This window comes from Phacochoerus africanus, chromosome 3 (genome assembly GCF_016906955.1).
Source record: "Phacochoerus africanus isolate WHEZ1 chromosome 3, ROS_Pafr_v1, whole genome shotgun sequence".
In the NCBI taxonomy this organism is placed as follows: Eukaryota; Metazoa; Chordata; class Mammalia; order Artiodactyla; family Suidae; genus Phacochoerus; species Phacochoerus africanus.
In genome coordinates, this window is record NC_062546.1 from 14,003,722 (window position 1) to 14,017,532 (window position 13,811).

The 13,811-nt window shown below is 43.4% G+C and overlaps 1 protein-coding gene across 3 annotated transcripts in view; it reads right to left on the bottom strand.

The window, feature by feature from the left end:
• EYA2 (EYA transcriptional coactivator and phosphatase 2) overlaps positions 1-13,811 on the bottom strand; it is a 278,029-nt gene that overhangs the window by 90,639 nt on the left and 173,579 nt on the right. For all 3 annotated transcript variants that reach the window (XM_047770951.1, XM_047770952.1, XM_047770950.1), the window contains one exon: positions 6,068-6,210. In XM_047770951.1, coding sequence (XP_047626907.1) covers positions 6,068-6,210 — 143 coding nt within the window. The remainder of the gene's footprint in view (positions 1-6,067; positions 6,211-13,811) is intronic.

Below are 13,811 nucleotides of genomic sequence, written 5' to 3' on the forward strand. Positions count from 1 at the left end.
TAAACTGGTCTGTACACTGGGTTTTATAACGGTACTTAAATCTTCTGCATTCCGTCTATATGCTGATCTTAAGAGCTGGTAACCAGCAAAGAGCATTTATTTACGTCTTGTGATGACCGGTCCCTGTAGAGCCAAGTAATATGCAAGGATTTTACTTCCCTCTCTATGCATTCAATGTCACAGCTCCAGAGCCACTTTAAGGAGACTGTTCCTACCACCGAGGTCGTGTGTCTTCTCCTTTCTTACATTCCATCTCGATGAAAATCATGCCATGTCTCAGTTTGTTCCTGTATGAATCCTGCTTGCCTGGAATAACTTTTCATGTTCGTTAGAATTGCTTGAACTCTTCTTGTTTCCAATAGCACGCCTTCATTAGGATCTCAAGTTCAGCCACACCCTCCGTGTATCAAAGAGGTTCGTTCCCTGTGACAGAATGTTCCAGGGTGGACTGGATCATTTTTAGGCTTGCGATGTAGTTAGCATCCAAGACTTCCCTTTCCTGCATTTCTGGGTCAGAGCCACTGTTTTCTGGATCCCAAGTCTTTCTTGGTTTTCTTCCTTGTTTCACTTGAGTACATCCTTAAGTTGATTTCTTGTGAAAGGATGAATGGAAAGTAATCTTCTTGCGTTTTTTGCAAATCAGACCACATCTTTATGTTGCTCTAAGCTTCCTCTGGGTGAGTGGAAAATAATGCCCTCTAGATCTTTTAAAGAATCTCTCTTACCTTGTGCAGTGTCCAGCATGGTTCATGAGAAGTCTGATGTTTCACTGATCCTCAGACCTTTGTAGGCTTTACTTTTTTTTCTCTTTGGATTTTGTTTTTTTACATTTTCTCTTTATGCTTGGCACCCTCAAATCCCATCGGGGTATACTTAGGTGTAATTTTTTTTTCACCAATACTGTTCCGTACTCAAATGTTTTCAACCCTATTTCTTTAAATAATGGTCTCCCATCTTTCCCACTCTTTGTTGTTTCTGGAATTTCTAAATAGTCAAATTAGACCTTTTAGATTAATATTGATTTATCCTTCAAAAATATTTTTTCTATAATTTTGTCTTTTTGATCTGTGTACTCAGAGACTTAACCTTCTCTTCCAGTCCTTGCATGAAACTTTCGATTTTTACCACCACTTAAAAATGTACAGGAACTTTTTCTTTGTCTCTGAGTGTTCCTTTATGACAGCCTGCACTTCTTATTTTATAGATGCGAGTGCTCCTTGAATCTTTATAGGAAAACCAATCAGAATCTTTCCAAGATTTTTTTCCTGTGTTTTAAATCACCTCTCTTGTTGGTTATCCTATTCTTTTATCTGGGCCATAGGTTTTCATAGGGGGGGTTTCACAATCTTTCTGGTGATCAATATGTTTCAGAACAAAAGGCCTGACTGATGATTTGCACAGCTGGGGGTGGGGGTGGCAAAGGCACCTACTCAGTCTACCGTCTTGAATGGGTCCCCTTGAAAAACTCTCTGAAGGTCAGTGGCTGTATTTACACATTGGCCATGCCTTTAACAGTAAAGAGAAAGGTGGCATCTAGAAGGAAAAAGGCCAATCAGTACAGGAGTTTTCAAAAAAAAAAATTAGTAGATTTGAATATTATTCTGTGAATTTTTTTGGTCTAGCTACATTTATGTGTTATGTGTGTGCTGGGTCATGATAATAAGTACCGTCCTTACCATGCATTACGGTAAAAAAACATTTGAAAACCACAGTGTTTGAAGAGGGCTTCTGGGGCTTAAATGTGCTAAGTCCTACTTTATCTGAACTAACTGGCTTGGATCAGTTAAATGTCAATGTTTTGGTAAGAGAATTAAAAAAATCCCAATAAATATTTTCAATAAATATTTAGGGCAGACTCCATTAATTAATTATTTTTGGCTTTTTAGGGCCACACCTATGGCATATGGAAGTTCCCAGGCTAGGGGTCGAATCAGAGCTTCAGCTGCTGGCCTACGGCACAACCACGGCAATGTGAGATCTGAGCCGCATCTTCGGCCTATGCCACAGCTCACGGCAACTCCAGATCCTTGACCCACTGAGCGAGGCCAGGGATCGAACCCTCATCCTCACGTATACTAGTAAGGTTTGCAACTACTGAGCCACCATGGGAATTCCTCCATTAATTAATTAATTAATTTTCTTTCTATGGCTGCACCTGTGGCATATGGAAGTCCCCAGACCAGGGGTCAAATTGGAGCTGCAGCTGGGGCCTACACCACGGCAACACTGGATCCGAGCCCCATCTGCAACTTAAGCTGACGCTTGCAGCAATGCTGCATCCTTAACCCACTGGGCAAGGCCAGGGATCAAACCTGCATCCTCACAGAGAGGACACTGAGTCCTTAACCTGCTGAGCCACAGTGGGAACTCCTGGACTCCATTAATTTATTGATGGCCTCCTCTCTGAATTGGGTCTGTTCCTCTTCCCCACTAGTCTGCCACTCTATCTCCTTGCCCTAGAGTCTCAGTCAGTATGTTCCTGGTGGCTATTCTGCAGGCGACCCTAACTCTTTAGCCCACCGGGGTTTGGGCCAGGATGGGCCCCTATCCCCAGCTGGGTCAGAGGCCTTTCCTTGAGAACTCAAAATTCAGGCCTGTTGGTGGCAACATGATTTGAAGGCCAGGGAAGGCCAGGAGCAGAGGGTGAAAGATGGAAACAACACTTCGTAGGACTTAGTTTTAGCTAGAAGTAGAGTAAGGGGCCTGGAGGAGACCCACACTCAGGAACCTGCGCCTGGGGGCACTGAAAAGACACTGCTGCTTTTGGGGATTCTAGCATCTGCACTGAGGAATGTGGGGAGAGGAGGTGTCACTGCCTTTCCCTGCCTCTCCCACCTTCTGTTTCCAGATTCTTGCTGACACTTGCTATACCCTTGACTCTTGCCTTCTAAGAGATTCCCTGTATCCTTAAAATAAATTCTGCTTTTTCACTTAAGCTAGCTCATGTTGGTTTCTGGCACCCGCAGTCGAGGGATTTGAACTAATACACACTCAGAATTTCCCTCCTTTCCACTTCTCTACATAATTTCTCTCTTGCGGGCTGCCGTCATTAGCAACAGTGCCAAAGACTTAAGAGGTGCGACCCATGCAAACCCTCCATGCTAACGTGAAGCATGGAGCTGACACAGCTCACACCTTTTCAACTGTTCTTGCCCAGTGGTAAGTACTCAGGAATCAAGAAGCAGATGTTTCCAGAATAATATCACCCTGCAAGCCCCAACTTCCATGCCACGCCCTCCCCCTTCTCAGTTTAATGGAAAAAAATCTCTCTCTGCCCTCACTGTCCCCTACCAAGAGCAAAAACCATGTTAGGTGACTGAATGAAATATTTTTTAATATTAAAGCATGGGTTGCTCCCCAGGATTTCTAGAGCTCTGCAAAATTCAAGCTGGTAGAAAACCCTCAGGAATCTGGCAGTGAAGAAAGCAAAGGGGAGCCTGGAGTCAGGAAATCTTCTAGCCTTTTGCAAAGGCTTAATCCCCCTGAAGGGATTGTGCAAAGTCCTCTTGGTTTTGGAAGGGGGTGGCTTTAAGAATTAGAGGAAAAGCAAGAACAGAATCTTCTGGACTGAGAACAGTCCCATGAACCACAGGAACACTTGCTCTGTGGCAGGTCCCCAGGGAAGCCACGGTCTCACAGGAGATGGCTGTGTACACCTCAGGAGGCTGACCAAGTGTAGGGGACAAGAGTGACATTCAAAATATTTAACACCTTCTAGGATGACAGGAACAGAACCAGCCACAAATAACTGCTACTGCTGTACGAGTGAACACCAGCTAACTAGCACAGCCCTACTAGGGAGCACGAATTAACTAGCACAGCCCAACCCTACCAGTGAATAGTGGCTAAATAGCAAATGTCCTGGTATTGGTCATTTGTTGCTTGGGTCTCCAGCATCCACCCACTTCTTGGAAGAGCACCCAGTTTTCTTTTCCTGTTGTGTGCTGGGTGGCACTGTCAATCAGGGGCAAGAGTGAGGATCCAAGCCAGGCCAATGGGATGAAGCTGTCTCCTTGGAGCTGGACATCGAGTGAAATGGTGCTAGAATCCCAAATGCTTCACTCTTCTGCAGGGGCTGGCACCCTGAAGGTTCCCCAGACTCCCCAGCATGGGCTTTGTGAGTATTCCTTCCAATCCTGGTTGAATTGTTTTCTCTCCATGTGGTTGACTCCCAATAAATTTCTTTTTGCTTATTGGTTTCTGTTGCTTGCAACCTAAGGATCGTAGCTAATATGCCAAAGTTCTTATCCTCAACAAGGATTTCTATGCCCAAAATACGGCATGGCGACTGCAGAGAATGGCTACTTTCAGGGACCACTGCAGCTACTGACAAGGAAGGCAGCAGGCACCAAGCCATATTGGACAATTGAGGCTCTTTTTTTTAAAAATTTTTAATTTTTTTTATTTAATAGGGTTTTTGTTGTTGTTGTTGTTGTTGTTGTTTTTTGTCTTTCTGCTATTTCTTTGGGCCGCTCCTGCGGCATATGGAGGTTCCCAGGCTAGGGGTCGAATCGGAGCTGTAGCCACTGGCCTACGCCAGAGTCACAGCAACGCGAGACCTGAGCCGCGTCTGCAACCTACACCACAGCTCACGGCAACGCTGGATCGTTAACCCACTGAGCAAGGGCAGGGACCGAACCCGCAACCTCATGGTTCCTAGTTGGATTCGTTAACCACTGCGCCACGATGGGAACTCCACAATTGAGGCTCTTATTCTGTTTTTCTGAGACCACCTAACCTGGAGATTCTCATACAATTCTGGGGGGACAAGGACCACCCATAATGAAATGGAATTTCCTACCGTCCTATGGATGGGGACTCAGGGTCAAAATGACATTGATTTTAAGGAAATGATGAGAATGGGCTATCTTAGCATATCTGAGTCGGCCAGCTGAGCTTTGTAGCTGCTACATAATTTGCACAGGGTTATGAACAGGATGTGATGCTGCTGCACCTGATACCTTGACAGTGACCCAGGCTTTGCCAGTACTACCCATGTATACCCATGGCGCACTCAAGGCAACACATAGTGCCTTTTGTGAATGAGTGCTAATTAATGCATGTACCCCTTTTTTCCTCCTTGATAGACAATGGCTGCTTCTGTCTGTTTGGGGGGCATCCATCTTGCCTCTGTCCCCTCTGGCTGTCTCCCCCATTTCTCAGGCACGCTGATCCTTTTTTGTCTGTTCGTCCATAAAAATGTCAGCGCCTGACCAATAACCCCACGTTGCTTTCTTATAATAAAGATTGGTGCATCCTTTAGACCAGCAGCTCTCAGCTGGGGAACTTAAAAGTACTGACACCTGGGACCCACCCCCAGGGAATCTGATTTAATTGCTCTGAGATGCAGCTTGAGAAAGAAGAGATTCTCACATGCAGCCCAGACGGAGAACCACTGTCTGAGAAACTCCGGCTCACAGAAACAATGCAAACTCCTTTGAGCCAGCCTCCTGTCTCCGGGTAGATAAATATCTAAGGCATATTAGAATCACTAGAGGAACTCTTAGAACTCCCTGCAATGTGGAGTTAATTAGTCTGGAATGGGGCCTGGGCATCTGAGTTCTAAAAAGCCTCCCGGGTGATTCGACCATGTAGCCAGCATCACTCTAACCAGTGGGCAAGGTTCGCGCCACCCAATGCTGTCTTTACCTGGGCCTCTCAAAGTGTGGTCCCCAGCCCACACCAGCATCGTCTAGGAATCTCTTGGAAATGTGAATTATCAGTCGCTGCTCCAGATCTACTCAACTGGAAACTCTGAGGGTCAGGGGAGGCGGCCTAGCAGTCTGGGTTTTCGCAGGCCCCCCCAGGTGATGCTGCTGCTGTTTGCATTTGAGAATCACATATTTTACCATCTCTAAGGTCACTCTGCCTACCCCGGTCAGTCAACAGTGCTTCCATGTGGTCAACCTAATTCTGCCCTCCTCTCCATCAAGGGCCCTTTCCTCCGCAACCGCCCTTTGGGAACACAAAGTGCCATTCTCCCCCAGGGACTTGGCGAGAATCCTGTCCCCCACCTCCTTCTCCGGCCACACATGGGGATGCCAAGATAGAAGCAGTCTGGAGTTACCTCAATCTCATTGTCTGCTGCTGGGGAGGGGTCACTGCTCCGCTTAGACCGGCCTCGGAGCTTCCCGTCGGAGGCCCGGGGCGGTCTGTCTGGGTCTCCCTCCTTTGCCGGCGTGGACGGTCCATTGTGCGTGTTATATTCACCTGGCGTGGGAGAGGGAAGGGCAGGCGCATCAGAGGTTTGGCTGAGTGTCTCCTCCCACAAGCCACTACACCAGAAGCCTCTAACTCTGAAGTGGGAGGGCCCAAAGGCGGCACCGAAGGCCAAGACAGTGTAGCATCAACAGTACTCCACGGAGTGCCTTAAGCTGCCCATTCATAAACATTCATCCACCTGGCAGAGATTTACTGAGTAGGTATGGTTCCAGGTGCTGGTTCCCAGAGCACCTAAATTCTAGACAAAGAGGAGACATTAAACAGACAAGTGAATATATAATTTGCCAGGTGGGGACTGTGTTATAGAGAATTGACAAATTTGCAGGGGGAGTGCCGGGGGGTGATTCCTTTATGTGGGGCTGGCGAGGGGAGGCCTCATGGATAAGGGGTCAACTGAGCAGGGATCTGAGTGATGTGGGGGTGGGGCAGCGGGGAGCTGCAATTACAGTGAACAGAGTTTTGTGTTTACAACTATCTCTGTCCTAGAGCCTGAGGCTCCCTGGACCAAAAGAAGGGAGAACATAACAGAAATATATAGCTGGGCATCAAACTCTCTCTTCCACCTCTTTTTTTTTTTGGCCCCACTGGAGGCATGTGGAAATTCCCAGGCCAGGGATTAACCCTTGCCACAGCAGCAGCAATGCTGGACCCTTAACCTGATAAGCCACCAGGGAACTCCAAAGCAAGTCCTTGGAGCTTGATTTGTTAATCAGTTTGTCCATTCGAGACTACAGATGCAAAAGCATCCAGCACACGGCTGGCAATTAGGAGATGGCAATATATGATCTAAATTGAGCTCTGGCTTGGTTAGACCAACGCAGAGTGAGGATCGGTGAGAAGGGGCAGGACTGAAGATAAGCACCTGCTGCTTTTCATCAAGGGAGTGTTTCTGGACACGCTGAGAAGCTGCCAGGCTCCTGCCCTCAGCTAATTGCCTAATGACCCTGAACAAACAAGTGGGCAGACCCTTGTAGGTCTTGGGACCCAAAGCCAGCATCCAAGTTGTTTTTTGAAGCATAGACGTTTTAAATATATTTTATTAGACTTTATTATCTATATTTAACCAATGAGGGAACCGAGGCTTTGTGAGATGACGTAAGCTTATTGATAAGCTGCAAATTAGCGGTAGAGCCAGAACTAACATTTGGAGCTGCCCTTGTCACTAGAGGGACAGGACTGTAAGCTAGCATGGAATCTTAGAGGAATCCCATCTACACTTTCTCATTTTACAGCTGCTCGTTTTAGCTTCCAAATGTGCCCTGTGGACTCCATCTCTCCTTCCATTATTGCAGTTCTTGGATCATCAGCGGCAAAAATGCTTTTGTCTAAAAGTACTTGGCGATGGACTAATTTTTCTTCCTACCCCGGAAGGACTATTTCCCTCCAAAAACCTAAGGGACTGAATTTTGTTGATTTAATATTTATAAAACTTCTTAGCAGACTAAGGATATAATTAGAAAAGTTGTGATTTTGAGCTGTCAAGATTGCTGGGCTGTTTCCAGCATCCCAACATTTTTAGGCTGTAGCATTAGAAATTCCCAAACATCAAACCAGCAAAGGTTTTCTTCTGGAAGTCAAGGAACAGGCAGTAAATAAATTCGCAGATACTTAAGAGTCATAAATAAAGTTTATCCTGATTCATTTGGTAGTTCTAAGGTTATGGAGACTTAGAAAACATTTGTTGGCTCCATTAAAATCCAGGCAAATATTATTAAAAGAGGAGGAAACGCCAGCTACCTAAGAAATGTCCCAATAAGGTGTTCTGTGAAGTCAATTTATTAGGGGTGCCAAAAAAGCATAGCTTTTCCCGATCTGATACATTCTTGAGAACGAACGGTCAAGGTTCAAGGTCAAAGTCAGAAGTACACATGCTAGAGCAATTTATATAAATCTTTCTTGGAGTCACTGCAATCTTTTTCTTTCTCCTTTGTTATGTTTTTACTTATTGATTTTAACAACTATATTGAGATATAATTGATATGCAGTAATCCACACATACTTAGAGCACTCAATTGATTTTAACAACTATATTGAGATATAATTGATATGCAGTAACCCACACATACTTAGAGCACTCAATTGATTTTAACAACTATATTGAGATATAGTTGATATGCAGTAATCCACACATACTTAGAGCACTCAATTTGTAAGTTTTGACATGTGGTCACATCTATGAAACTATCACCACAGTCAAGATAGTGAACAACTCCAGCACTCAAGAGTGTCCTTGTAATTCCTTTGTAATCGCTTCCTCCTGCTACTTCCCCAGGCAATCACGGATCTGCTTTCCTTCACTATAAAACAGTACGTTTTAGAGTTTTACATAAATGACATCATTAGTATGCATGTACACACACACACACTTTTCTGGATTCTTTCAGCCAGAGTAACTATTCTGAGATTCTTCCATGTGCTATGTATATCAACAGTTCATTCCTTTGTGTAGCTGAGTAGTATTCTGTTGTGTAGATATACCATGATTTGTTCACCTGGGGATGGACAATTGGGTGGATTCTAGGTTTTGGTTGAACAAAAGCTTTTGGGAACATTCACTTGTCAGCTTTCTTTTTATGTGGGAGGATGTGATCACTAGGTCATATGGTAAGTCTGTGTTTGACTTAAGCAACTGCTAAATTGTTTTCCCAAGTGGTTGTACCATTTTACATTCCCACTGGCAGGGTTGAGAGAGTTCTAGCTGCTCTGTATCCTTGCCATCCTTTGGTTGGGTCAGTCGTGGTAATTATAGCCATTCTAGGGGGCATGTAGAGGTATCTCTTTAAGGATTGAATTTGCATTTCTCTAATGACTAATGATCAGCATCTTAATCATGTGATTTTTTGCAATGTCTATATCTTCTTCAGTGAAGTGTCTGTTCAAGTATTTTGCCTATTTCTTTATTGGGTTATTTGTTTTCTTATTATTGAGTTTCAAGAGTTTTAAAAAATATATTCTGGCTGGTTGACTTTATGTGTCAACTTGATTGGGCCAAGGGAGGCTCAGATAGCTAGTAAAACATTATTTCTGCATGTGGTTGTGAAGGAATCTCCAGAAGCGATTAGCATTTGAATCAGTAGACCAAGTAGAGAAGACTACTAACCAGTGCTAACCAGGGTGGGTGGGTATCACCCAGTCCACTGAGGGACCAGCCAGAACAAAATGGCAGAGCAAGGGTGATTTCTCTCTCTACTTGAGCTGGGACATTCGTCTTCTCCTGCCCCCAGACATTGGAACGCCTGGTTTTTGGGCCTTCTGACTCAGAATTATAGCACTGGTTTTTCTGGTTCTCCAACTTGCAGAGGGCAAGTGGTGGGACTTCTTGGCCTTGATGATAGCATGAGCCAATTCTTATCAATCTCTTATACTGATATCATCTATATCTAGTTCTATATCTATTTGTCTATATCTATAGCCATATCCTACTGGTTATATTTCCCTGGAGAACTCCAACTAATACAATTTTATCATATATATATGCTTTGCAATGATTTTCTCCCGAACTGTGACTTGGCTTTTCATTCTCCTAACAGTGTCTTTTGGAGAGTAAAAGTTTAAAATTTTTATGAAGTCCAATTAATAGCAAATTTTTTTTTCTTTTTGGATCGTGCTTTAGTGTTATATATGAGAAATCTTTGCCTAACCCAAAATCGCAAAGATTTTCTCCTGTTTTCTTATATAAGTTTTAATAGTGTTTTTTTAAAGCTTGTTTATTTATTGGCTGTGCCCACTGTCTGTGGATGTTCTCAGGCCGGGGATTGAACGTGCACCACAGCAGCGACCCAAGCTGCTGCAGTGACAATTCTTGATCCTTAACTTGCAGTGCCACAAGAGAATGCCCATAAGTTTTACAATTCTATATTGAGGTCTATGATTGATTTTTGTGTTAATTTTTTTTTTTTTTAGGGCCATACCCATGGCATATGGAAGTTCCCTGGCTAGGGGTCCAATCAGAGCTGTAGCTGCTGGCATACACCACAGTCACAGCAATGTGGGATTTGAGCCACATTTGCAATCTACATTATAAGCTCACGGCAATGCCAGATCCTTAACTCACTGAGCAAGGTCAGGGATCGAACCTGTGTCCTCATGGATACTAGTTGGGTTCGTTACTGCTGAGCCACAATGGGAATTCCGATTTTGTGTTAATTTTTGTATGTCATGTGAGGTATGTATTGAAGTACAGTTTTTTTTTTTCTCCTGAATATAGATGTCTAGTTGTTCTGGCATCTTTTGCATCTTGGTCAAAAAAGTTGTGCATATACATGTGGTTTATTTTTGGACTATCTATGCTGGTCCACTGATCTACTTATTTACTGGTCTATCTTTATGCCAATACCATACTCTCCTGATTACTGTGGCTTTGTAATGTCTTAAATCAGGTAGTATCAGCATTCTAATTTTGTTCTTCTATATCGGAGTTGTTGAGGCTATTCTAGGTCCTTTGTATTTCCACAGGAAAACTGGTGGTATAATTCAGTCTGAGTCTGAAGACCTAAGGACTAGGGGAGCCAATGTGTAACTCCCAGCCTGGGCCCAAAGGTCTGAGATCCAAGAGTAGGCATAAGAAGGGAGGCCCCCACTGATATAAGCCCTGGAGTCCAAAGGCCCAAGAACTAAAAGCTCCAATGTCTGAGGTCAGGAAAATATGAATGTTCTAGCTTAAGGGGAGAGCGAGAGAGATCACGCTTCCTCTGCCTTTTTGTTCTGTAAGATGAACTCTCATTGGATGTGTTATTATTATCTGTCTTTTTTTAGGGCTGCACCTGTGGCATATTGAAGTTCCCAGGTTAGGGGTCAAATCAGAGCTGTAGCTGCCAGCGTATGCCACAGCCAAAGCCACCCCAGATCCGAGCCATGTCTGCAACCTACACCACAGTTCACAGAAATGCCATATCCTTAACCCACTGAGCGAGGCCAGGGATAGAACCCAAGTCCTCAAGGATACCAGTCGGGTTTGTTACCACTGAGCCACAACCCTCATTGATTTAAATGATACCTGCTCACATTGGTGGCGGGCGATCTTCTTTACTCAGTCTATTGATTCAAATGCTAGTGTCTGCTGGAGACACTCTCATAGACACACTAAGAAATAATGCTTAACCAGCTGTCTGGGCATCCTTCAGCCTGGACAGTTGGCACACAAAATTAACCATCACACACGGATTAATTAGAAGTGTGTAATTTAGCTTCCGAATGTTTGAGATTTTTCCAAAGATCGTGTTATTTATTTCCAATTAAATTCCATCATTTTCAGAGAACATACTTTGTATGCCTTGACTCCTTTTATTTGTAATGACACTTATGATTTATGGCCCAGCATATGTCTATTTTGGTAAATGTTTCATGAGCACTTGAAAAAAATGTGTATTTTGCTGCTGTTAGGTGGAGTGGCCTGTAGATTGTTTGTTACACCTAGTCTTTTCTCTCTTGTTCCTTGCCTGGAGAAAGTGTCTATTAACAGTTGTTTCTGCAACCTTCCAGAAATTTGGATATTAAACTATACTTAAAAAAAAAACCCTTTAGGATCATGTTATGCACATAGTTTTGCCCCTTGCTTTTTTTCACCTATCACAATAGCTCAAAGTGTATACACAGCTAGCTTACTCTTTTTAATATATGTAGAGCATGCCAGTGGTGGATGCACAGCTATTTATTTAACCTGACTCCTGTTAATGTATATTTTGGTTGTTTCCAGTCTTTTGCAATGGCAGTGCCGCAAAAAAATTCTTTTAATCTAAGTCCTTGTACCTATGTGAGAGTTTAAGATAAATTTCTAGAGGGAGAATAACTGGGTTAAAGAGTACGTGCATTTTCAATTTCATTAAATGTTGTCAAGTTGCATGAAAGAACCCTGCAAGTTTCTCCAAACTGCGTGAATGAGCCTTGCAAATGAGATTAAAAAGAAAAAAATTCCTCCTTCTATTGACTGAGGGAGATGATCTAAAAAATTAAAAAAAACCCTACAACTTATTTTTTGATAATTTGTAAAATACTTAAAAGCTTAGCAAGAAAACAAGTTCTGAAGCCACCACTACGGGTTTGTCTCTTCTCTTGAGTAATGTCAGATGTTCAGATATTGCCCTCTCCATCATCAAATTGCCCTGAAGTCATCTGCTAATTGTTGGAGCTTCGTGTAACTGTTAATGCAGGTCAATGCAGACTGTGCTGTGACAGGGCGGGGGGCCGGGGAGGAGAGCATTAGGATCCATAACCGGCCGATGCGAAGAGTGAGCATGATCTGTTGGTAATACCTAAACCTCCCGAGCCCCTGAAACTTGGCACCAACCACTCAGGAAGATCCTGGATAATTTCAAAAGTGCACTTTTTATGGGAAATTTTAAGAGTGCATGAGCATGTGCATGTGTGGACACAAGTATGCCTACATGCTGCTCCTTTGCAACAGACACTGGGGAGAAGAGGCAAGAGACCTCAGTTTTAGCGCTGACAATTATTTATGTCATTAGAGTTTATGTGAGCTTGTTAGACACACAGTAAAAACCATCTCAACCATTTATTGTTGAACCTTAGACTGGGGGTAAATGAAGAACAGGGGGAAACAATAAAGAGACACAATGAGCCTTTATGTTTGCTCCTGATGGGGAACAAAAATGACCTTCCCACGTAACCCAGATTCTTGGGAAGTCAGTCTTTGGAAATCAATCACCATTAAATTAGAGATAGATCTACCTGAAGATTTCCTGCTTATTTCTGAAATCAGTTTGGAGAGGCCACATTCTAAAAAGCAGGATGGCCAAAGATAATTCAGGATAATGACAAAGAATTTTTTTTTTTTTGTCTGTGCCAGGGGCATGCGGAAATTCTGGGGCCAGGATCAAATCCATGCCACAGCAATGACAAAGCCAGATCTTTAGCCCACTGAGCCACCAGGGAACTCCAAGAAAAGCTTGTTAAGTTTCATATCCTGCAAAGGAAGCAATTTGGAAATTGGAACATTGGTATTACGCATTTATTCTATACTCTGTGATGAGGTCACGATGGCCAAAATCAATGCTTAAACCCTAAACTTTCTGCAAAGTAGACTTAGCAATGCTTGGCCACATTGTCTCCATTTGTCACCAAGCCAGTGCTACCTAACTCACTCCAACTGATGGAAGATACAAGGGCTCTAAAAGCAACAGCTGACCAAGAACTTCAGAGACAAAAGAACAGAGTCTTCACTATTGTTCTTTTTCTGGTCATCAACCAATGAATATTTATTGAATGAATGTCTACACCCATCCTGCTAGCTTGAGCTTCTACAAAGCCCCAGAACATCAGTAGGTTTCAGAAAAGAAGAGAAAAGAATAAAACGCAATGATATCTACTATCACCGGATGTTCTAATTTATGGCTATCATTTTATTTAATGGCGATGAACCTAAATCATCTCCTAAAAGACAAGACATGTGCACAGCAGGTTTATGGATTGAATGAATTGGTCCATAGGTTGGTGAGTTAGTTGCACAGGGACGTACGTGACCAAGGGGCCAGGCTGTGGACCTGCCACATGTGGCTTATAATCTAGGTGGGTCCTATCGGTTGTGGGGCATCTGTAGTGATTGCCCAAGCAGGCTTTTCTGTTTTCTTTTG